The 23,103-nt window shown below is 46.8% G+C and overlaps 1 protein-coding gene across 1 annotated transcript in view; it reads right to left on the reverse strand.

The window, feature by feature from the left end:
* Window positions 1–23,103, reverse strand: part of BEAN1 (brain expressed associated with NEDD4 1) — a 50,379-nt gene that overhangs the window by 3,779 nt on the left and 23,497 nt on the right. The window contains exon 3 of the mRNA XM_057710826.1: window positions 2,331–2,576. Coding sequence (XP_057566809.1) covers window positions 2,331–2,576 — 246 coding nt within the window. The remainder of the gene's footprint in view (window positions 1–2,330; window positions 2,577–23,103) is intronic.

The following is a 23,103-nucleotide window of genomic DNA, read 5'->3' on the forward strand; positions in this document are numbered from 1 at the left end:
CACAGTGGCGGCCCCCGTCTCTCAGATGATGAAACAGACATAAAGTCGCTTGCTCTAAAGCCCCAGCAAATGAAAGGGGACCAGATCTGTCTCCTAAAGCTCAAGGTCTTTTCATATTATGGAATGAGAATTTTCCTCCCTCCCTCCCTTCCTTCTTTCCATCTCAGTCTTTCTGTCTCATTCATTCACTCACTTCTTCATCCTCAAACATTTATTGGCTCCTGTCTCTGCACCTGACCAGCCTACAGAAGGGCGCTGTGGGCAGACAGAGGAGGACCAACTTTGTCCTGAGGACAGTGGGGAGCCACTGAGGGGTACTGAGCAGAGGTCACGATTCAGCCATGTTGCTTGTCTTGTGGGGAATGCCTTGGAGGTGCCAGGCTGGTGGCCGGCAGGTGTGGGGGGGGCAGCATTAGTGAAGTGGCCCCGGAGCAGGTTTTCTTGGGGCGGGGGAGGGGGGAGATAATGAAAACAGTTAACGTTTATTGAGCACTTACTCCTAAGCCAGGTACTGTGCTAATTTAGTCCTGACAATAACTTTTCGGGGTGGGCCCCTGTGTACCCATTGTATAGATGACTCACAGAGGTTAAGGTTGTGCATTAAGAAGAGGAAGATGAAGGCTCTTTTGGACCCCCTGTGTCTGAGGTGCCTCTGAGGCTTCAGGGGGCAGTGTCTCGGGGACGTCTGGGTGAGGATGGTGGATGGTGGCTGGAGCTGGAGAGTGGATGAGACAGAGCAGGGGGTGGGTACAGAGAGAGGACCCAGGGCCCAGGGCTGGGCTCCGAGGGACCTTAATATTCCTCTCCTCAGAGAATAGGAATCCACCAAAAAGCCTGAGAAGGAGCAGCCAGAGCAGTAGGAGAGAGTCTGGGAGAGGCTGAGTCACGAGAGCTGGGGGAGGGCGTCTGAAGGACAGAGGGTCCCCAGGGCCAGTAGGTTGGTGCTTGTCGGTGCTCTGCCTCTTTCGTGTCCCCTCTTCCTGGCTTCTTTCCAAGGTTCCTGGCAGCCCCTGTGCACCCCCTGAAGGCTAGGAGACAGTGTGAGGGCATCAGTACCTCCAGGCTCCCTGCCGAGGCCCCAAGGAGGTGCTAAAGCCAGAGCTGAGAATAGAAGCGGGCAGGGGGGCAGGAGCCCCCCAGAGGGGTCTCCACGGCAACAAGGCTGCAGGGCTGCTGTGAGTCAGCGGAGGGTAGCGAAGGCCCGACCCCAGACTTGGCCTGGCTGTGGCCTACTGTCACCCCACCTGCTCTGGTGTCAGGGACGGGGCCTTGCTCATGTGGCACTGGCCCCGTGGCCCCACCACAGACTCAGGATGGACTAGCCTGCCCCTAGGCCCATCTTCTCTGCTCAAGGCCAAGGTCGACTTCTCAAACTTAATCTTGGGAACTCCTGTGGGCATCTCTCCTAGGCTCTAAGTACCAGGCACAGGCTTGGGGACACTTAGGCCATGCAACAAGTCCCTCCAGCTTCCCAGTTTTTAAAATGGGCTAACACAGCTCTTGCTGTGAGGATGAAGTGAAGTGGTTCCTTCCCTTGCCCGTGGAGCACGTCCTCTGGGCCAGGTCCTGTTCTGGGCTGTGAGCTCGGCTCTTGGAGAGCTACCTGCAGCTCCTGCTTTCACTGATGCAGCACAGCCATCCTGTGGTGGGGTACTGGTGGGGGTGTGGGTACAAAGCTCTGGAAGTACAGGGAGTGGAGATCAACCCTGCCTGGGGGGAGGCTGAGGAGGGGCCAGAGAAACTTCCAAAAGGAGGTGGTATTTGAGCCAGGTCTGGAAGGACAAGTGCGCTCTTGTCAGGTGGGGAAGTATGGGGAATGGCATTCTGGGCATAGGGAAGAGCATGTGCAAAGGTGCAGAGGCAGGAAGGAGCATGAGGGAGGTGCCTGGGGAGGAGCAGGAGGAGTGGAGGGCAAGGGTCTGGCTATGGGAGGTGGGCAGGCTGGCCGTCCTGTGTGTGACCGACCCCATCCTGGGGTGGAGGGTGGTACCTGGGCTCCTTGTTGGGGGTGGGCCTGTTCTGGGCAGGAGCCCTGCACTCCGCAGTGGTCAGGCTGGCGATACAAGGGTAGGAACAGGCAGACCTGGCCTCACAGTGGCCGGGGCTGGGGAGAAGCACCACGCCCTCCCTTTGACCTTCAGCCTCCCCCTTGGCGGACAACTGGGCTTCTTATGCCACTGAGACATGGTGCATGCCCGAGCTCTTCCTGTTTGCTTAGGACCTCTAGGATGCCCCCCCAACCGCCCTACCGCACCCATGGCAGAGCTGCCACCTCCCTGATGCCTCCTGGGTGGCAGGGGCCCCGGGGCCCAGGGTGGGCAGCAGCTCACCGTAGCCGTGCTCGTACTCTCGATGGCGGCGGCGGCGGCGGCGGTGGCGGCGGTGGCGGCGGCGGCGCCGCTGGAGCCGGGCTTGCCTGTCCCTGCGGATGCTGCCCACGATGATGGTGATGCAGGAGAGGATGATGACCACGCCTATGACTGCACTTGCCACCAGTACAGGAGACACGAGCAGATGGCTGTGCTCTGAGCTCTCTGAGAATGTGGGGTAGAAGTAGCTGGTGCGGTTGTATCGAGCTAGTGTGGACAGAGAGAGAGAGACTGCTGAGCCGGGGCACAGATCCTGCCCCACATCTTCCTCCTCCCTCCCTGTTGCCCTGTGAGATATTCATCCCTAAATAAATGGAGGGTATCCTGGCCCATGGTCTCTATCCTGACTGCTCCTGCCTGGGAGGAGGAGAGCATCACCTTGCCCCCCACTGCCTGCAGGAGCCTCTGCTAGTGAGGGCTGACTTCCTCTCCTCTGAAGCCTCTGGCCGAGGAGCTCCACCAACTCACAGATAGGAAAAAGGAACCTCAGAGAGGGCAGTGGACTTGCTCAAGATCACACAGCAAATTAGTGGCCGAGCTGAGGCTTGAACTCAGTGCTAGACAAGGACTCTATTTCACCAAGACATGGGATTGGAAGGTCAGCATGACTTTACCAAGGTCTTGGGAAGGGATGGGAGATACACAGGGGTCAGAGTATGAGGACCAAATGTGCCAGCCTCTAACACTGGCCTGCCTCAGGGGCGAAACCTACCTAGGGGACTCCAGGGAAATCGGATGGGCCTGGGGCTGTGAGCAGTAAGTGACCCAGACATATCACGGGGTTGGATCAGATCAGGGGAGGCTTCCCAGAGGAGGTGGAGCTAGGAGGTATTCCAGGCAGGGGAAGAGCAAGGACAAAGGTGCAGAGAGGTGGGAAGGGGCTTCTAGGAAGGGATGTGGTACAGTGGGTCCCTGAGAGCCCTACTAAAGGAAGCTGATGGAAACCAGGATGGCTTTGTCCTCTGATAGGATAAGATGATGGAGCCCTGAGGGCTGGGGTCTCAGGGAGGGGTGAGAATAAGCCAGGAGCATCCACAGGCACCTGCTGCCTGGCTCAGGGAGAGCCAGCACCACGTTAGCGAGTGTCCGCGAGTGCCCCTTAATTCCCTCCCACTCAGCTGCGCAGGGGGCTGGTTTTCCCCTTTCATAGATGCGTGGACTGATGCTCAGCACTGGTAAGTGACCAGCCCATGGTCACTCAGTTGCTCTGTAGTCCATCCAAGCGAGAACTCAGGCCCAAGCTTCAAAGTCCAGAGCTCAGTCTCCAGTGTCCCCTGCCCCAGGCATGAGCCCTTCCTGGACAGCCACAGAGAGCCAGCTTCAGACACTCAGTGAGCCACAGGGTCAGGGGCAAGCATACCCGGGCCCTGTTCTGAAAGGGGTCCCCCTGTCTGTTCTCCCAGAGCCTGTGTCCCAGTCCCTGTTCTGCATTTGTCGCGTATGATTTTGCATGGTTTCCGGAGCTTGTGTTTGATCTCTCTCTGTGTCCTGGAGCTCAGCACTAGGCCTGGGCTCACCAAAGGTGCCCAAGGCATGTATTGAGTGAGTGGCTCTAGCCTTGAGACCAGACGGGAGGTGGCAGGGAGGCCCTGAGCTGCCTCAGGGGAATGAGGTCTCTGTCTTAGGTGGTAATGAAGCAGAGTGTGGATGGCTCCCTCCCTGGGTAGCTGTAGGAGGGCTCTGTTCCCAGGTGAGGGCCTGAACTTATGCAAATCAGAAGCTGGACACTCAACTGTGGCCCCCTCTCCCTTCCCATCCCTTCCCAGCACCATCTCCAAAAGCCTCTCCCACACTCAGCCCATGGCAGGGACAGGTAGGGGAAGCACGAACTTGGGGCCGTTGCCTGAGCTATGAACAAGCCCTGTCAGCAGTCCTGGCCCATGCTGGTGGTTCCTGCAGCCTAGTGGCCTTCATTAGGAGGGGCTGGCCTCGAGGCCCTACTGTCTGGGCCAGTATGTCATCCTAGCCTGAGAGCCCAGCTTGCTGAAGTTCACTGTAGGCTGCTCCCCTGTAGGTGCAGTCACTGGGGAGAGGGAGTCACCCTTAGCTTTGGAATGCATGCTTCCTGGCCCTCTGATGTGAGAATGCCAGGGTAAGTGGATTTCTGGGATCCTTTGAGGGCCAAACACAGACCACTGTTCTGAGAGCCCCTACTATGTGTAGGCTCTGTGCTAAGAGCTCACTTCATCCTTGAAGCTATGTTCTCATTCTATAGGTAAGGATCCTGAGGCTCAAAGACAATAAATAAGCCACCATGATCGTATAGCCAGATATGGCTAATTGATACTTGTCCTCTGATAGGGTAAGAGGATGACTTCCTGTATGGCTCAGGAGGCAACCTCAGCATCCTTTTCAACACAGCACTTCACACAGTGATTACCCTGGTCACGAAACGAAGCTTTTGGCCACCACTCATCTAGACCACCATGCTTTTGCTCCTGAGCCAATGACCAGGCTTTGGCTTGGACTAGAGCTGAGCCAGCAGTCATTTTGCTACCGTATTCTCTCTAATAAAGTACAAGACAGCTGGCCATCCAACCAATGTCACCCTCTTCCTCTCTACAATGTGGCCTCTCACTTTTGAAGCCAATGGCAGGATATGGGAATGTCAGAGGCAGCAGCCCTCCTTAGGAGGGTAGGAGTGTATGGGGTCCACACTGCTCTCAACTGTCCTGTTCCGTATGGCCCAGCTGCTGTAACGGTTTGGGATGCACTGGCCACCCCAAGATCCAAGGCAGATGTGCTACCAGGAAGCGGGCCATGGCAAGGCTACAGGTGCCCAGAATAAAAACCTAGGGTTGGATGTGCGTGTGCATGTCATGCAGAACCTGTTGCCGAGATGCCAGTCCCATGGGGTCACCTTGAAGATGCCTCTCCCTCCACCTGCTTCAGCAGCAAATGAGAGCCTCACCCTCGTGGCAGTGCCAGGCTCATTACCAGCCAGGCATGGAGATGGAAACACCCGTGCCTGCAGATGGAGCCAGTTGGAGCAGGTTTCTGCCTGCATGGCTGGTGGGAAATTAATCTTCCAGTTACTGTGACTGGCAGAGGTAGGTGCTGCTTTAAATTATGAAGGAAACTCTTCCAATTTCCAAATGCAGGGTCCATTTCATCAACAAGATAAAAATGGCTGCAGAGAAATAACATGATGCTAGCTCCCCTTCCCACCCTTCTGCCTCCCCGTCCTGCGGCACCAGCGATGGCAAGGACAGAGCATGACACAAGCTTTGCCTCTATCCTAAACGTTCTTCCCAAGCAACTTCTACAAAGGTGCTGATGGTCAAGAGGAAATTGTAGCTAAAAATACCAGCTCTTCCCTGAGGTGTGGCCCTCCCTCCACATACCAGCATGAGTAGCTACCATCTCCTGAACACCTTCTGTGTGTCGTGCACCATGCTCGCTAGTTGCCATGCACTATATTATCTCACTTAATCCTTATGATGGCCCATGATGGGATCTCCAATTAACAGGTGGAGAAACTGGACCTCAGAGAGGTTAAGTAACTTGTCCAGTGGCACACAGCCCGGGTCAGTGGGCAGCCAAAGCCTCATGCTCTTAAGCGAGATGCTATTCTGTGACTACCAGACACTGTGTGCCGGTGCTCATGTTTTGGGGATCTTACTAAAGTAAAATTTTCCTCTCCTTAAAACAATGCTTTGCTTCTTCTGGGCCAGCTTATATGTAGTCAAAGTAGGCCATGACCTATGTCTTATTCAGGATGAAGGTATATTATCAGCTGAACGAACATCGCTGCGTTCTGAGGAGCTGGCAGGAGCCCACCATGAAGGTCAAATCAAGAGACTGTCTTTCATCTCAAGAGCAAAGAGGAGACATGAAGGGGCTCGGTCAGCGTGTTTTAGGAGCGCCCTCTGGAGGCAGAACGGGATGCAGGGTAGCAGGAGACCCGTGAGGAGACCGCTGTGAGGGTCCGCGTGCACGTGCGGCGTGCACGTGGGGCGTGCGGCGTGCACGTGGGGCGTGCGGCGTGCACGTGGGGCGTGCGGCGTGCACGTGGGGCGTGCGGCGTGCACGTGGGGCGTGCGGCATGGAGGAGGCCGGCAGCTCTCGCACTCAGAGCCTGGAACCGGGCCCAGCTGAAAGCAATGGATGGGCATGTGGTGCTGTGGAGGGTTCCTCCACTGGCCAAGCTGACATCCTCTGAGCAGGCCTCAGAGACAGCCCTGGTGCTCTCCCTGCTCTGCAGCTGGGTCCCATGGTCCCCTTCGGGGCTGGGATGGTGCCTTGGTCCGTGGGCCGCCACCGCGCCGGGAAGAAGCCAGCTCTCGCGCCTCCAGACTTCTGCTCCAGGCTGGGACTGGGAACCACAGGTGAGTCAGAGGCCCTGCATGACCGCGGCCTGGGTGTGGGGCGGGCTCTGGCGCTTGCCTTGTCTCTGTGCGGAGCCATTGTTAACCGCATTTACAGGGCACTGAATCTTGGTGAGCTGAGGTTTGCCCACCTAGTTTTGTGGCAGAGCTGGCATGTGAACCCAGGTGTGTCTGATAATCCAGGAACTAGTGGCCCAGAGCAGGGGAAGAGAGCTGGATGGGGTGGAGGCAGAGGCGGGAGAACTGGGTTCTGTTCTTGGTTCTACCGTTCACTCGCTGTGTGACCTTGGGCATGTCCCCTGCTCTCGCCGGACCTGCTCGCTGTCTGTCTGAAAGATGCTTAGTCTTGAGCCATTCTTTCTGCAGGGTGGGTGAAGGGGTCTGAAAGGGCTGGGGAGGAGGCTGCACCCACGTAAACACAATGGGAGAGGCAATGAGAGCCAGGCCTGCGTCGGGGGATGGGGTCGGGGTTGGGGCTGGCTGCAGTCTGGGAAACGTGGGGAACGTGCAGGGAAACTGAGGCAGACCATCACTACCGAGTCCTTGCTGAGTGTCGTGTGGGGGCAGCTCCGCAGCCACTCAGTCTGGGTTCAAGCTGCTCTTTGCAGCCTGAAGCCATCTGGGAGCACTGACAAAGGAAGGGCATCTAGGCACTGGAGGCGCTAAGCCAACATTTTTAGGCCTCCAGTTCTGCCCACACCTTCGGAGGTGCTGGTAGAGGGAGGAGATGGGCTAAGGACTGAGATCTGACTGATGGTTCCTGTCACCAAAAACTCTTAAGACTTTTGTCATGGGTTCACTTCCTTGGCAAGTCTGGCCTCAACAGTGCACCTCTTTCTCCACTGAAGCCACTAGGGTGAGGCCGTGAAGTCATTGGAAGGAATCTGGGGAACAGGATTCAGGCACCATTTTCCCTCTGCTCACCAATGGCTGGTCCCAGCCTCCCAGCAGGGACTGGGGTAGGGGACATGTCAGGGCAGGCTCATTTGCTTGGGCACTTCTGAGTCCCCTCTCCTTTTTTGGGCAGCCTCTCTGCCCACTTGGTCATATCCATTCTCTGGTCACCAGGAGACTATGGTGGAGAGATGTCAGAGTACTGGGAGCAGGTCAGGGACATCCTCACATAGGGGCTGGGTCTTGAAAGATGAACCAGTAGAACAAGATCAGGAGAGGGAGGAAGGGACCTGGGCAGGAGTACAGAGGGGTGAGGTCCCAACAGAGCTCAGGAAAGGAGGAGGTGCCCCTGGGGTGAGGCTGTGGGATGTCACCTGAACATTGGGATTATGCAGTTGAGGAAAAGGCTGCTTGGTGTTCAGGATTCTTCTTACAGTGGGGATGTATCTCTACAAGAAGTCAGCTGATGTCATGTCAAGGCCCTGACATATTTTACTTGGCCATTTGTGGCATTACGAGCAGGGCAGATTATAATGGAAAGGAAAATTGGAATGTGAAGTCGTCCACCTGTTAGTCCTCCATAAATTCACTCAACCAACGAACCATCCACCCTCCCATGTGTTTATCTACCTAGGCATCTATTCAGGATCCACTTGATCATCCATGCATCCATCCACCCTCCCACCCACCCACCCATCCATCTATCCATCCACCCACCCATCCATCTATCCATCCACCCATCTGCCCACTCACCCACCCACTCATCCACCCATCCACCCACTCATCCACCCATCCACCCACTCATCCATCCATCCACCCACTCATCCATCCATCCACCCACTCATCCACCCATCCATCCACCCACCCACCCATCCATCCGTCTGTCCGTCCATCCATCCATCCATCCATCCATCCATCCATCCATCCATCCATCCATCCACTCACCAGTACTCACTAAGTGCTTATTCTATGCCTGGACACATGCTAGGCACTAGGAACATGCATAAGAATCAACTAAGATGAACTCAAAGTGGAAAGCAGGAGGTCCCACACAGGTGCCCCAACACTGAGAGGGAAAGTCTTGGTACATCATGGAGTTCTCTACTTTCACGTCTCGCAGAGTAGCTCTGCTTCCCTCTGTTTTACACATCAGAGTTAATAGGAGAGTGCTTCACTGCCAAGTAGAAGATTTTCAGCCACTGCGTTGAAATATAACTGGGAAAATATAAGTGACCACCCACAGACCTTTCATGATTCTATAAATATAAGATGAAAGTGATTTATTCCACTATTAAGATAGATTCTGCCACTTAAATAAACTCAACAAAATTAACTCACATATACCTCTATATATCCAAACTCCATAAGTTTACCGTCTTGTCATCATTCACTAAGCTTTTATCTCTGGTTTGATGAATAATTTATTTGTTGGCTGGAAAACTCATTGAAACAGTGTCACAAATCACTTTTCCCTATTTTTGCAGAGGAAGTGGTAGACTGGCCGACATTACAGAACCAAGCTGTGGCAGAATTAGACTTTCTACTTGAACCCACACCAAACTCTCATTTTTTTTCTATTTGAACCCATGTCGAACTCTCATTTTCTTGCTAAAATCATCAATGGCCCTGTACTCATTTTCTCTCCTCTTCCGTCACCACCTGGAGTTGGCTCTTAGGCTATTTTCCACAGAGAACACAAGCTTTTGTAGCACCAGCAGTCACTGTGCTTGCTCAGTGAGTAGGAAATAGTGAAACTGTGTGGAGAAGCAGATGCTGGGTGGGAGTGGGAGGCTGGCTTGGCCCACCCATCAGCTAGGGGATTAGCTATCACATCCCAGTTTGCATTATGAGACTCAAAATCATGGCTTTGAAAAATGACCATTTACTGCAATGTGGACTTTCCAAGAAGTTCATGAATAACTTATGTATAAAATGTTAAATTCACGACTGCGGCTAATTATCCTTAGCTAGCCCACCCCAAGCTGGGCCAGCCTAGAGGTGTGTTCTTGGGCCACAGTGGCTGAGCCTGCATCCCAAGTACTATCTTCCTTGAGTTTTGTTTTGGCCATTTGCTTTTGTGAGTTCTGATTCTGGAACATGTTAGAGGTGATGGGATTTTGTCCCCTGCTCCAAGTGGTTCCCTCAACTCCTAGAATACAAAGGCATGTGGGAAACCAGTACCAGGGCAGCAGTGTATTAAAAATATAAGTGGAAAGGACTTATTCCAGGAATGCAAGAATGGTTTAAGACCAGGATCTATTAACATAACATGTCACTTCAGTAGGTAGGATGAGAAAAACTAGTAGACAAGGCAAAGATGAATACTTCTTGGCCATGATAAATCCTGATGATCTCAAATGACTGACAGCATCACACTGAAGCATGGAGTTTTGGAATAGTTTCTCAGTGTGTAGTTCAGGGAACCTGGGTTTCTAAAAATGTTATTGAGTGTTTGGGGAAAAGCACTGGATCCCTCCAGCCCCCAAGATTGCTTTGCAGCCCTGAGCTGGGGCAAACCAGCCCCAATCCTAAGGCCTCTTATTCATCAACATTCAGTATCCTGAGAAGGTATGTGGTCGTAGTGTCCTCTGGGAGAAGGGTCATTCCTCAGCGCAGGGGGATGCCTAGAGCTCCTCCAGCAGAGCTGACCTGCATCTGGTCCTAGGATCAGGCTGAGTAAGACAGACAGTCCTGGGTTCAGATCTTTGCCCTGCCTCTTGCAGGTGATGCCTTCTGGGCAGTTTACCCCTCCGAGCTTCTATCACTTCATTTGCAAAATGGGAACAGCAACTTCTTTGAACTAATCAAAGCACACTGCCTTAGCAGGATGCTTGGCACACAGTAGGTGCTCAGTATATGACAATTAAACCTGAAAACCTTAAAAAACACCCCTAGATGTAGTGTTAAATGTGAAAGGCAAAATAGTAAATCTTCAAGTGGAAAACACTGTAGAACACCTTTATGACCTTGGATTGTTTAAACAGGATACAAAGGTACTAACCATGAAAAGACAGAAGTTGGACTATATTAAAATAAAGACGTTTGGTGGGAGATTGGGCTTCTAGGTGGGCAGGGGACACAGGGACCAAGATGTGAACAGGGTCAAGGCCATGGATGGAGCAAGGGGAAGGTTTTGAAAGACTTTCTAAATCATTTGTAACCTGCCCCAGAACACTGGCAAATGCTTCTCAGGGAGGAATCTGTCTGTACAGGTGCCTGGAACCAGATGATAGATCCCCAGACACAGAAGGGTCCTTCTTCCACATCCTTATGGAATCCTCCATTTTTGCATGATTAGCCGTTTTACTCTAATAGGTTTGTTCTTAGCAGGAGACCCAAGAGAGTAGCCACACCATCAGTTATTGCAGTTCAATGTCAAACAGTATTAACTGAGTATAATACGTCTTGTGTTGATATAGGAAAACTAATTTGGAAACCTAGGCCTTCGTGTTCAGTAAGGGGGCCTAAAACAGCATTTCTTCAAATAAGTGATAAGTAAAAAGCCCCACAGGATTCCTTTTCAGTTTGAAAAATGCAAGTCTTAGCAGCAGCTGACAGGAAATGTGTGATATTTACCCCGGCTGTCTTTTTGATGATGACTCATATTACCAGTGCCTTTGCTACCTCTGATTACCTATGTTTCAGTATTAGTCTCACTTTCGTACTTGAATCCTGTAAAGATTTTTGTAGTGGAAGTATAGTTCTTGGTTACCTACTAAACTTAGAAACAGGTCCTCATTCAGGTTTTATAATATGTTTTTTTTTGCATTCTGCTCTAAATCAAAGCCAGTGTTGAACAAAGGGATGATGCTGTGCACGTCTTTCTCCTCTTGTGTGTGTTTCATCAGCTCGCCCTCCCCATGGCTCTTGTGATAAGGCAATGGTGTATAGCTGGGCCTTTCATTCTTGAGCACTTAAAAATAAATACCACTGCAGAAGTGCTGCCTGTGTTAGGACTGAGCTGAAATTGATTTTGAAGTGATAGGTAAACATTTGTTAAACCAAACACTGAACTTCAGTGACTATGGTGGTTACATTACTTAGTTCAGTGTTTTTAATGCTCAATGTAATTCCTATTTTAAAAGAATTTAAGGAACACCCCACGGGTTTCTGAATATACAAACTCAGTGAGGAATTCCATACTGTCTGGGAATCTGATAGTCATGTTGTTTTAGATAATTGGATTTTACACTTGGTAGGTAGGCCAGTGTGCTAATATCACCGGTGTAATTGATCATCCTGCTTGCTTGCTCACAAGGATAACAAGGGAGCCGTGCCCCGGTGCTATGATTCTTATTGTTTAGACAGTGTGGGTGACATACTGTGCATGTATAGTAGCCACGTGTACTGTAATAGTCCTTAAACTATTGGGATCACTTGTCAGTATTTTGGTGTTGGAGGTACTTTTTTATCTTGAAAAAAATAAGACATTTTTTAAAAAGATTAAATTATTTCACAGGCAGTCCTTTAAATTTTATTTAACCTGAAACCTTGAATTTCAATAATAGACAAAAACTCTTTAAGAAGGCTGCCATCCAACTTAAAAGGTGCCCACCTTGGCTTTCACGTTTGTAAAAATGTATTCTTTGAAGTGCAGCAATAGAATCCTCTGCTCCTAAGGAATACAAGAAGGTATCCCCTAACTGTATGCTCCATATCATTTTATTTTCTGTAAATTTTGAAGTTAAATATGCATAAGGCAAATAATTACATGCAAGAATTGATACTCTATATATTAAAAATTTAAGAGTATCTGTGAATCCAAAGACATCATTATAAGAGTTAAAAAGCAGTCCACAAAGAGGGAGATCTTTGCAATAATATAGTGAACGCAGGGCTGGTAGTCAGAATATATAAAGAACTCCTAGAAATCAATAATAAAAAGACCCAATAAAAAAGTGGGCAAAAAGCTTAAACAATCACTTCACAAAAGAGGATGTTCAAGGTGCTAAATACACTGTACTTAATCACCAGAGAAAGTCAAATGAAAACCACAAGGTAATATTTCCTATCTACCAGAATGGCTAAAGTGAAAAAATCCAGACAATACCAAGCATTGGTGAGGATGTAGGGCAACTAGAGCTCTCATATATTGATGATAGGAGTGTGTATTGTTATACGCACTCTGGAAAACTCTTAGCTCTATCTATTAAAACCAAACATATGGATGTCCTGTAACCCAGAAATGCCACTCCTGAGCAGAATGAATTCTCCAACAGAAATGCATCAGTGTGTTCACCTAAAGTCATGTACCAGAACAGTGCTGTCCAATATGGTAGCCACTAGCCACATGTAGCTACTTTAATGAAAATTAAATTAAAATTCAGTTCCTTACAAAATTGAGAAACACAAATACTGTATGCTAACGCATATGTATGGAATCTAGAAAAATGGTACTGATGAACCTAGTGGCAGGGCAGGAATAGAGATGCAGATGTAAGAACAGACTTGACATGGTGGGGGCGGGGAGGAGAAGCTGGGACGTAGTGAGAGAGTAGCACTGACACATACACACTACAAAATGTAAAATAGCTAGTGGAAAGCTGCTGCAGAGCACAAGGAGATCAGCTTGATGCTTTGTGAAGACCTAAAGGGTGGGATAGGGAGGATGGGAGGGAGGCTCAAGAGGGAGGGGATATATGTATACATATAGCTGATTCACTTTGTTGTACACAATAAACTGTAGAAACTAACACAATACTGTAAAGCAATTATACTCCAATAAAGAAAAACAATAAAAAATTCAGTTCCTCAAAACTGAAGATGATTCAAAGAAATCAAAAGATATCCCATGCTCCTAGATTGGAAGAATTAATGTTATTAAAATGCCATACTATCCAAAGAAATCTACAGATTTAATAAAATCCCTGTCAAAATACCGAGGATATTTTTCACAGAACTAGAACAAATAATCATAAAATTTATATGGAACCACCAAAGGCCCCAGGTTGCCAGAGCAGTCCTGAGAAAAAAGAAGAAAACTGGCAGGTACACACAGTACTGTATATAAGATAGATAACCAACAGGGACCTACTGTATAGCACAGGGAACTCTACTCAGTATTCTGGGATAACCTATATGAGAAAAGAATCTAAAAAAGAATGAAAAAAAAAATTGAATATACACCTGAAACTAACACAACATTGTAAACCAACTATACTCTAATAAAATTAAAACACACACACACACACACACACACACAAAGCTGGAGGTATGACCCTGCCAAATTTCAGACTATACTAAAAAGTTAGAGTAATCAAAACAGCATGGTATTGGCACAAAAACAGACACATAGATCAATGGAACAGAATAGAGAACCCAGAAATAAACTCACGCACCTATGATCAATTAATCTATGACAAAGGAGGCAAGAATATACAATGGAGGAGAGACAGTCTCTTCAACAAGTGGTCCTGGGAAAACTGGACAGTGCCTGTAAAACAATGAGATTAGAACATTCCCTCACACCATATATTACAGAAATAAACCTTAAAAGGATTTAAAGACCTAAAGGTAAGACTTGAAACCATAAAACTGGAAGAGAGCATAGGCAGAACACTCCTTGACATAATTTGTAGCAATATTTCCTTGGATCAGTCTCCTAAGGCAAAAGAAATGAAAGGAAAAAATAAACAAATGAGACCTAATTAAAAGCTTTTGCACAGCAAAAGAAACCATCAACAAATGAAAAGAACGTACAGAATAGGAGAAAATATTTGCAAGTGATAAGACCAACAAAGGATTAATGTCCAAAATATACAAATAGCTCATACAGCTCAATATAAAAAAGTCCAATAAAAAAATGGGCAGAAGGGGGGCAGAGTCAAGATGGTGGTATGGGAAGATGTGGAGATCGCATCTCCCCACAACTGGATCAGTTGCCAGAGGCTGGTGGGGGACGTGAGGCCCAAGGAGACTGGAGGAACCCTGAAGCGACTGGGTAGGACCTGGGGGAAGTCAAGGGGGTGGAGAAGTGGCAGCTGGAAGGGACTGGCACGCTTGGGGGGGTGGCTGGGTGAGGGAGGAGCTTCCCGCCTGGAGAGACCCTTGGGGTCTAGGGGGATCGGGAGACCGCATCTGGGTTTCTTCTGCCCAGGTGGCTGGGAGGCCTGTTAGGCTCCCCAGCGGGATCTTCCACCCTCCAAGGCCCCCTCTGGGCTGCCTGGGTCCTAGGGGTGTAGGAGGGAGGGAGGAGGGGTGAAGAGGTGGTGGGGGGGTCTTTGAGATCAGGGGACGGGGAGGCAAGAGGGCGTTTCGCCTGCCCTGCTGGTCAGGGAAGCCAGCTGGGCTCCTGGGCCTGGTCCTTCACTCTCCGGGGCCTCCTCCAGTGCTTGGATCCTAGGGGCATGGGAGGGAGGGGGATGGGGGAAGAGGAAGAGAGGCAAACAGTGGAGGTAGGAAGGGATTTCTCAAGATTGGAAGAACAGGGGAGGTGCCGCTGGGTATTTCTATCGGGGCGGGTCCTCCACCTTCTAAGGGCCCCTCCGGGCCATTGGTCCTAGGGGTATAGGAGGGAAGTGGTGGGGGGAGAAGAAGAGAGGCAGAAGGGGGAAGGGACTCTCTGGGATCAGAGGATCGGGGGAGGAGTGGAAGGCATTTCCGCTGCCCATTGGCCCAGGAAGCCTGCTGGGCTCCCGGGCCTGGTGACCAATTCTCCAGGGTCCCCTCCCAGATGCGTTGGTCCCAGGGACATAGGAGCGTGGCAGGGGAAGAGGAAGAGAGGCAGACCAGTGGTGGGACGTTCCAGGATCAGAGGACCAGGGGAGGTGCGGAGGGTCTTTTCCCTGCCCACTTGGGCCTGGTGGGCCTGCTGGGCTCCTGAGTCTGGTCCCTCAGTCTCTGGGGCCCTCTCCAGCTGCATGGGTCCTACAGGCATGGGAGGGAGGGAGGAGAGGGGAAGAAGGAGAGAGGCAGACAGTGGTGGGGGGGGGGGACCTTGCAGGATGGGAGGATGGTGGGGGACGCTGCGGGAAATCTCCCTACCCACTTGGCACCGGGAGGCCTGTGGTGCCCCCAGGCCTGCTCTTTGGTCCTCCAGGGGCCCCTCTAGGTCTCACTGGTCCTAGGGGTGTAGGAGGAAAGCAGGGGAGAAGAGGAGAGGCGGGCAAGGGAGGGGGCCTTCTGGGATTGGAGGATCAAGGGAGGCGGGGAAGGTATTTCCCCTGACCACTGGCCCTGGGAAGCCTGCTAGGCTCACAGACCTGGTCTTTCACACTCCAGATCCCCCTCCAGCTGCTTGGGACCTAGAAGAGTGGGGGGTGGGGGAGAGGAGGAGAGGCAGACAGGGACCCTACGAGACTGGGAGATCTGGGGAAGTGCTGCAGGCTTTTCCCTAGCCCAGTTGGCCCTGGGAAGCCTGTTGGGTGTCAGAGTCTGGTCTCCTGCCTTCCATTGCCCCCTCCAGCTGTGAGGGTCCTAGGGGAATAGGAGGGAGGGGGTGGGGAAGAAGAGGACCCAAGGGGGAGGGACCCTCTGAGATTGGAGGACTGGGGGAGGTGCCTACCATTTCTCCCACCAACTCCAGTCCAGGGATCCTGCTGGGTACCTGGACCTAGTCCTTTGCCCCCAGGACCAGAGGCATTCCTGGACCCCTCTGCCTCATTGGGTCTAAGTCCCATTCCCCACCACTCCCAGGGCCTTTTCTAAATGTAGGCCCTGCCCACTGCGAAACCTGCCCGCCCCCCCCCCCCCCCCACCTTGTCTAAGCCCTGCCCCGCAGCCAAGGCCTTTTCTGGCTTTTTTTTCCCCTTCCTTTTTTCTTTTTCCCACCTCCTCGCTTCAGCTATTGCAGTTGTTTTACCTACCAGTTGTTGCTCCATCTATTTTTTTTTTCAGATTGCAAATAAAAATGGTTTATTAATAGGTCAGTCAAGCCTGAGTAAGTACTTTACACAAGAAAAGAGATCACTTGAACAACAAAAGGAACAAGCTTGAATTTTTAGGCATATGTAAAGCCCTGAATTAAACAGAGCACAGAGAGTATTATCCTCAAAAAACGGAAGATTTAACCAAAGTTTTCCATAAATAGCTCACAAAAAATGTCTCTAATATTTCAAGAATCTAAACCAAGCAGATCATGATTAAAGTTACAAGGTAACTAAAAAGTAAATAACAGAAAGGCAAAAAATAATTTTTTCCATTAATTATAAATAACATATAAACTAATAACTATCAATCTGAGAAGAAATGGAATATCATTTTCACCTACTGTTTAGAATTTTAAAAAAATTCTTGAAAATAACAAGTCTTACCAAGGATATGGCTAACATAATTCTTAAGCACTGCTGTGGGGGGTAAATTTAGTTTCAAGAAAATAGTCTGGTACTATTTCGTAAAGTTAAACATATGCATATCCTTCAACACAGCAATTCTGTTATGAAATTACTTGAGAACCTAAGTCATGAGTACCAAAAGACTTAGAAGAATATTCATAGCAGTATTGATAGTAATAGAGGAAACACCACTGATTACTATTAAAAGAAGAATGGATATGAAAATCTTGGTTTATGCATATTATATAATACTAAATAACTCTAGAAGCATAAAATTTTTGCATGTGGATATCTAGTTTTCCCAACACCATTTGTTGAAAGACTATCTTTGTCCCATTGTGTGTTCTTGGTATTCTTGTCAAAGATAAGTTGATCTCATACACATGGGGTCATTTCCAAACTCTCTGTAAGGTTCCACTGGTCTATAAGTGTTTTACCTTCCAGTTGTTGCTCCATCTATTTTTAAAAAATTTTTTCTAACACATCTGTTAGTTTCCTATTCTTATCGTATTTTTAATCTTGCTATTGTTCTGCTGTTCTCCTACTTTTTCTTTCTTTTTTTTTTTTTTTTCATTTTTGTGCTCTACACAGCTTGTGGGATCTTGATTCACAAGCTCCAGGTCAGGCCTGAGCTCCTGAGGTGGGAACTCTGAGTCCAAAACATCGGACTAACAGGGAATTCCAGTCTCCAGGGAATATTCATCAGAGTGAGGTCTCCCAGAGGTTCTCACCTCAACACCAAAACCCATCTGTACTCAACAGCCTATAAACTCCAGTGTTTGAAACCTCAGGCCAAACACCCAGTGGAACAGGAACACAATCCTGCCCATCTAAAGGCGGGGTGGGGGGGGAATGAGACAACAGAAAAATATGTCACAGATGAAGGGACAAGGTAAAAACACACAAGACCAAATAAATGAAGAGGAAATAGGCAACCTAGCTGAAAAAGAACTCAAAGTAATGATAGTAAAGATGATCCAAAATCTCGATAACAAAATGCAGAAAATACAAGAAACAGTTAATAAGGACTTAGAAGAACTAAAGAGCAAACAAACTAATGAACAACAAAATAACTGAAATTAAAAATACTCTAGATGGTATAAACAGCAGACTGAGGCAGAAGAACGAATAAGTGAGTTGGAAGATAGAATGGGGAAATAACTGCCACAGAGCAGGAAAGAGAAAAAAGAATAAAAAGAATGGAAGACAGTCTCAGAGACCTTAGTGACAACATTAAGCACACCAACATTCAAATCATAGGCATCCCAGAAGAAGAAGAAAAAAAGAAAGGGTCTGAGAAAATATTTCAAGAGCTTATAGTGGAAAACTTCCCCAACATGGGAAAGGAAATAATCAAGTCCAAGAAGCATAGAGAGTCCCATACAGAATAAACCCAAGGAGAAATACACCAAGGCACATATTAATCAAACTAATGAAAGTTAAACACAAAGAAAAAATATTAAAAGCAGCAAGAGAAAAGCAACAAATAACATATAAGGGAAAACCCATAAGGATAACAGCTGATCTTTCTGCAGAAACTTTGCAGGCCAGAAGGGAGTGGCAGGATATACTGAAAGTCCTGAAAGAGAGAAACCTGCAGCCAAGAATACTCTACCCAGCAAGAATCTCATTCAGATTTGAGGGAGAAATCAAAAGCTTTCCAGACAAGCAAAAGTTAAGAGAATTCAGCACCACCAAACCAGCCTTACAACAGTTGCTAAAGGAACTTTTCTAAGTAGGAAACACAAGAAAAGGAAAACACCTACAAAAACAAACCCAAAACAATTAAGAAAATGGTAATAGAAACACACATGTCAATAATCACCTTAAATGTAAATGGATTAAATGCTCCAATCAAAAGATACAGACTGGCTGAATGGATACAAAAACAAGACCCTTACATATGCTGCCTACAAGAAACCCACTTCAGACCAAGGGACACATACAGACTGAAAGTAAGGGGATGGAAAAAGATACCCCTTGCAAATGGAAGTCAAAAGAATGCTGGAGTAGCAATAGTCATATCAGATAAATTAGACTTGAAAGTAAAGCCTATTAAAAGAGACAAGGAAGGACACTACATAATGATCAAGGGATCAATCCAAGAACATATAACAATTATAAATATCTATGCCTCCAACATAGGAGCACCTCAATACATATGGCAAATGCTAATAGCCATAAAAGGGTAAATTGACAGTAACACAATAATAATAGGAGACTTTAACACCCCACTTACATCAATGGACAGATCATCCAAACAGAAAATAAATAAGGACACACAAGCTTTAAATGACACATTAGACCATCTTGACTTAATTGATATTTGTAGGACATTCCATCCCAAAATGACAGAATACACTTTCTTCTCAAGTGCACATGGAACATTCTCCAGGATAGATCACATCTTGGGTCACATATCAAGCCTTGGTAAATTCAAGAAAATTGAAATCATATCAAGTATCTTCTCTGACCACAATGCCATGAGACTAGATATCAATTACCTGAAAAAACTGTAAAAAATACACATGGAGGCTAAACAATACGTTATTAAACAACCAAGAAATCACTGAAGAAATCAAAGAGGAAATCAAAAAGTACCTAGAAACAAATGACAATGAAAACACAACAACCCAAAACCTATGGGATGCAGCAAAAGCAGTTCTAAGAGGGAAGTTTATAGCAATACAGTCCTACCTCAAGAAACAAGAAAAATATCTAATAAATAGCCTAACCTTACACCTAAAACAATTAGAGAAAGAAGAATAAAGAAACCCCAAAGTGAGCAAAAGGAAAGACATTATAAAGATCAGATCAGAAATAAATGAAAAAGAAAGGAAGGAAACAATAGCAAAGATCAATGAAACTAAAAGCTGGTTCTTTGAGAAGATACACAAAATTGAAAAACCAGTAGCCAGACTCATCAGGAAAATAAGAGAGAAGATGCAAATCAACAGAATTAGAAATGAAAAAGGAGAAGTAACAATTGACACCGCAGAAACACAAAAGATCATGAAAGACTACTGCAAGCAAGTATATGCCAATAAAGTGGATAATCTGGAAGAAATGGATACATTCTTAGAAAAATACAATCTTCCAAGACTGAACCAGGAAAAAACAGAAAATATGAACAGACCAATCACAAGTACGGAAATTGAGACTGTGATTAAAAATCTCCCAACAAACAAAAGCCCAAGGCCAGATGGCTTCACAGGTGAATTCTATCAAACATTTCGAGAAGAGCTAACACCTGTCCTTCTCAAACTCTTCCAAAATACAGCAGAAGGAGGAACACACCCAAACCCATTCTATGAGGCCACCATCACCCTGATACCAAAACCAGGCAAAGATGTCCCCCAAAAAGAACATTATAGGCCAATATCACTGATGAATATAGATGTAAAAATCCTCAACAAAATACTAGCTAGCAGAATCCAACAGCACACTAAAAAAGATCATACACCATGATCAAGTGGGGTTTATCCCTGGAATTCAAGGATTCTTCAATATATGGAAATAAATCAGTATTACATCATATTAACAAGTTGAAGGATAAGAACCACATGATCACTCAATAGATGCAGAAAAAGGTTTTGACAAAATTCAACATCCATTTATGATAAAAACTCTCCAGAAAATGGGCATAGAAGGAAATTACCTCAGCATAACAAAAGCCATATATGACACCATCAGCCAACATCGTTCTAAATGGTGAAAAATTGAAAGCATTCCCTCTAAGGACAGGAACAAGACATGGGTGTCCACTCTCACCATTATTATTTAACATAGCTTTGGAAGTTTTAGCCACAGCAATCAGAGAAGAAAATGAAATAAAAGGAATCCAAATTGGAAAAGAAGAAGTAAAATTGTCACTCTTTGCAAATGACATGATATTATACATAGAAAACCCGAAAGATTCTACCAGAGAACTGCTAGCACTAATCAATGAATTTAGTAAAGTAGTAGGATACAAAATTAATGCACAGAAATCTCTTGCATTCTATACACTAACAATGAAAGAGCAGAGAGAGAAATTAAGGAAACTCTCCCATTTACCGTTGCAACAAGAAGAATAAAATACCTAGGAATAAAGCTGTGTAAGCAGGCATAAGACCTGTATGCAGAAAAGTATAAGACAGTGATGAAAGAAATCAAAGACAATACAAACAGATGGAGGGACATACCATGTTCTTGGATTGGAAGGATCAACATTGTGAAAATGATTATCCTACCCAAAGCAATTTACAGATTCAATGCAATCCCTATCAAATTACCAACAGCATTTTTCACAGAACTAGAAAAAGAAACCTTACGATTTATGTGGAAATGCAAAAGACCCTGAATAGCCAAAGCAATCTTGAGAAGGAAAGATGGAGTTGGTGGAATTAGGCTTCCTGACTTCAAACTATACTGCAAGGCCACAGTGATCAAAACAGTATGGTACTGGCACAGAAATAGAACAGAAGATCAATGGAACAGAATAGAGAACCCAGAGGTAAACCCACACACATGTGGGCACCTTATCTTTGACAAAGGAGGCAAGAATATACAGTGGAAAAAAGACAGCCTCTTCAATAAGTGGTGCTGGAAAAATTGGACAGCAACATGTAAAAGAATAAAATTAGAACACTTCCTAACACCATACACAAAAATAAACTCCAAATGGATTAGAGATCTAAATGTAAGGCCAGACACTATAAAACTCCTAGAAGAAAACATAGGCAGAACACTCTATGATATACATCAAAGCAAGATCCTTTTTGACCCACCTCCTAGAATCATGGAAATAAAATCAAGAATAAACAAATGGGACCTCATGAAACTTAAAATCTTCTGCACAGCGGAAGAAACCATAAATAGGACAAGAAGGCAACCCTCAGAATGGGAAAAAATAGTTGCCTATGAAACAACGGACAAAGGATTAACCTCCAAACTATACAAGCAGCTCATGCAGCTTCATACCAAAAAAGCAAATAAGCCAATCCACAAATGGGTGGAAGACCTAAATAGACATTTCTCCAAAGAAGACATACAGATGGCCAACAAACACATGAAAAGATGTTCAACAGCACCAATTATCAGAGAAATGCAAGTGAAAGCCACAATGAGGTATCACCTCACACCAGTCAGAACGGCCATCGTCACAAAATCTGGAAACAACAAATGTTGGAGAGGGTGTGGAGAAAAGGGAACTCTCCTGCACTGTTGGTGGGAATGTAAGTTGGCACAGCCACTATGGAAAACAGTTTGGAAGTTCCTTAAAAAACTAAAAATAGAACTACCATATGATCCTGTAATCCCACTCCTGGCATATACCCAGAGAAATCCATAATCCCAAAAGAAACATGTACCATAATGTTCATTGCAGCACTATTTACAATAGCCAGGACATGGAAGCAACCTAAATGCCCATCAAGAAATGAATGGATAAAGATGTATATATATACAATGGAATATTACTCAGCTATAAAAAGGAATGAGATGGAGCTATATGTAATGAGGTGGATAGACCTAGAGTCTATCATACAGAGTGAAGTCAGAAAGAGAAAGACAAATATTGTATGCTAACTCATATATACGGAATCTAAAAATGGTACAGATGAACTCAGTGACAACACAAGAATAAGGACGCAGATGCAGAGAATGGACTGGAGAACTTGAGGTTTGGCGGGGTGGGGGGGTGAAGGGCAAGGTGAGACGAAGTGAGAGAGTAGCACAGACATATATATACTACCACTTGTAAAATAGCCAGTGGGAAGTTGCTGTATAACAAAGGGAGTTCAACTTGATGATGGATGATGCCTTAAAGGACTGGGACGGGGAGGATGGGGGGGATTTGAGGGAGGGAGGGAATACGGTGATATGTGTGTAAATACAGCTGATTCACTTTGGTGTACCTCAAAAACTGGTACAGAGTGTAAAGCAATTATATTCTAATAAACAAAAAGAATAAACAAATGGAACCTAATGAAAGTTAAAAGCTTTTGCACAGCGAAAGGAGCCATAAACAAGACAAGAAGACAACCCTCAGAATGGGGGAAAATATTTGCCAACAAAGCAACGGACAAAGGATTAACCTCCAAAATATACAAGCAGCTCATGCAGCTTAATACCAAAAAAGCAAATAACCCAATCCACAAATGGGCGGAAGACCTAAACAGACATTTCTCCAAAGAAGACGTACAGACGACTAACAGACACATGAAAAGATGTTCAACATCCCTAATCATTAGAGAAATG

This window comes from Hippopotamus amphibius, chromosome 16 (assembly GCF_030028045.1).
Source record: "Hippopotamus amphibius kiboko isolate mHipAmp2 chromosome 16, mHipAmp2.hap2, whole genome shotgun sequence".
NCBI classification, from domain to species: domain Eukaryota; kingdom Metazoa; phylum Chordata; class Mammalia; order Artiodactyla; family Hippopotamidae; genus Hippopotamus; species Hippopotamus amphibius.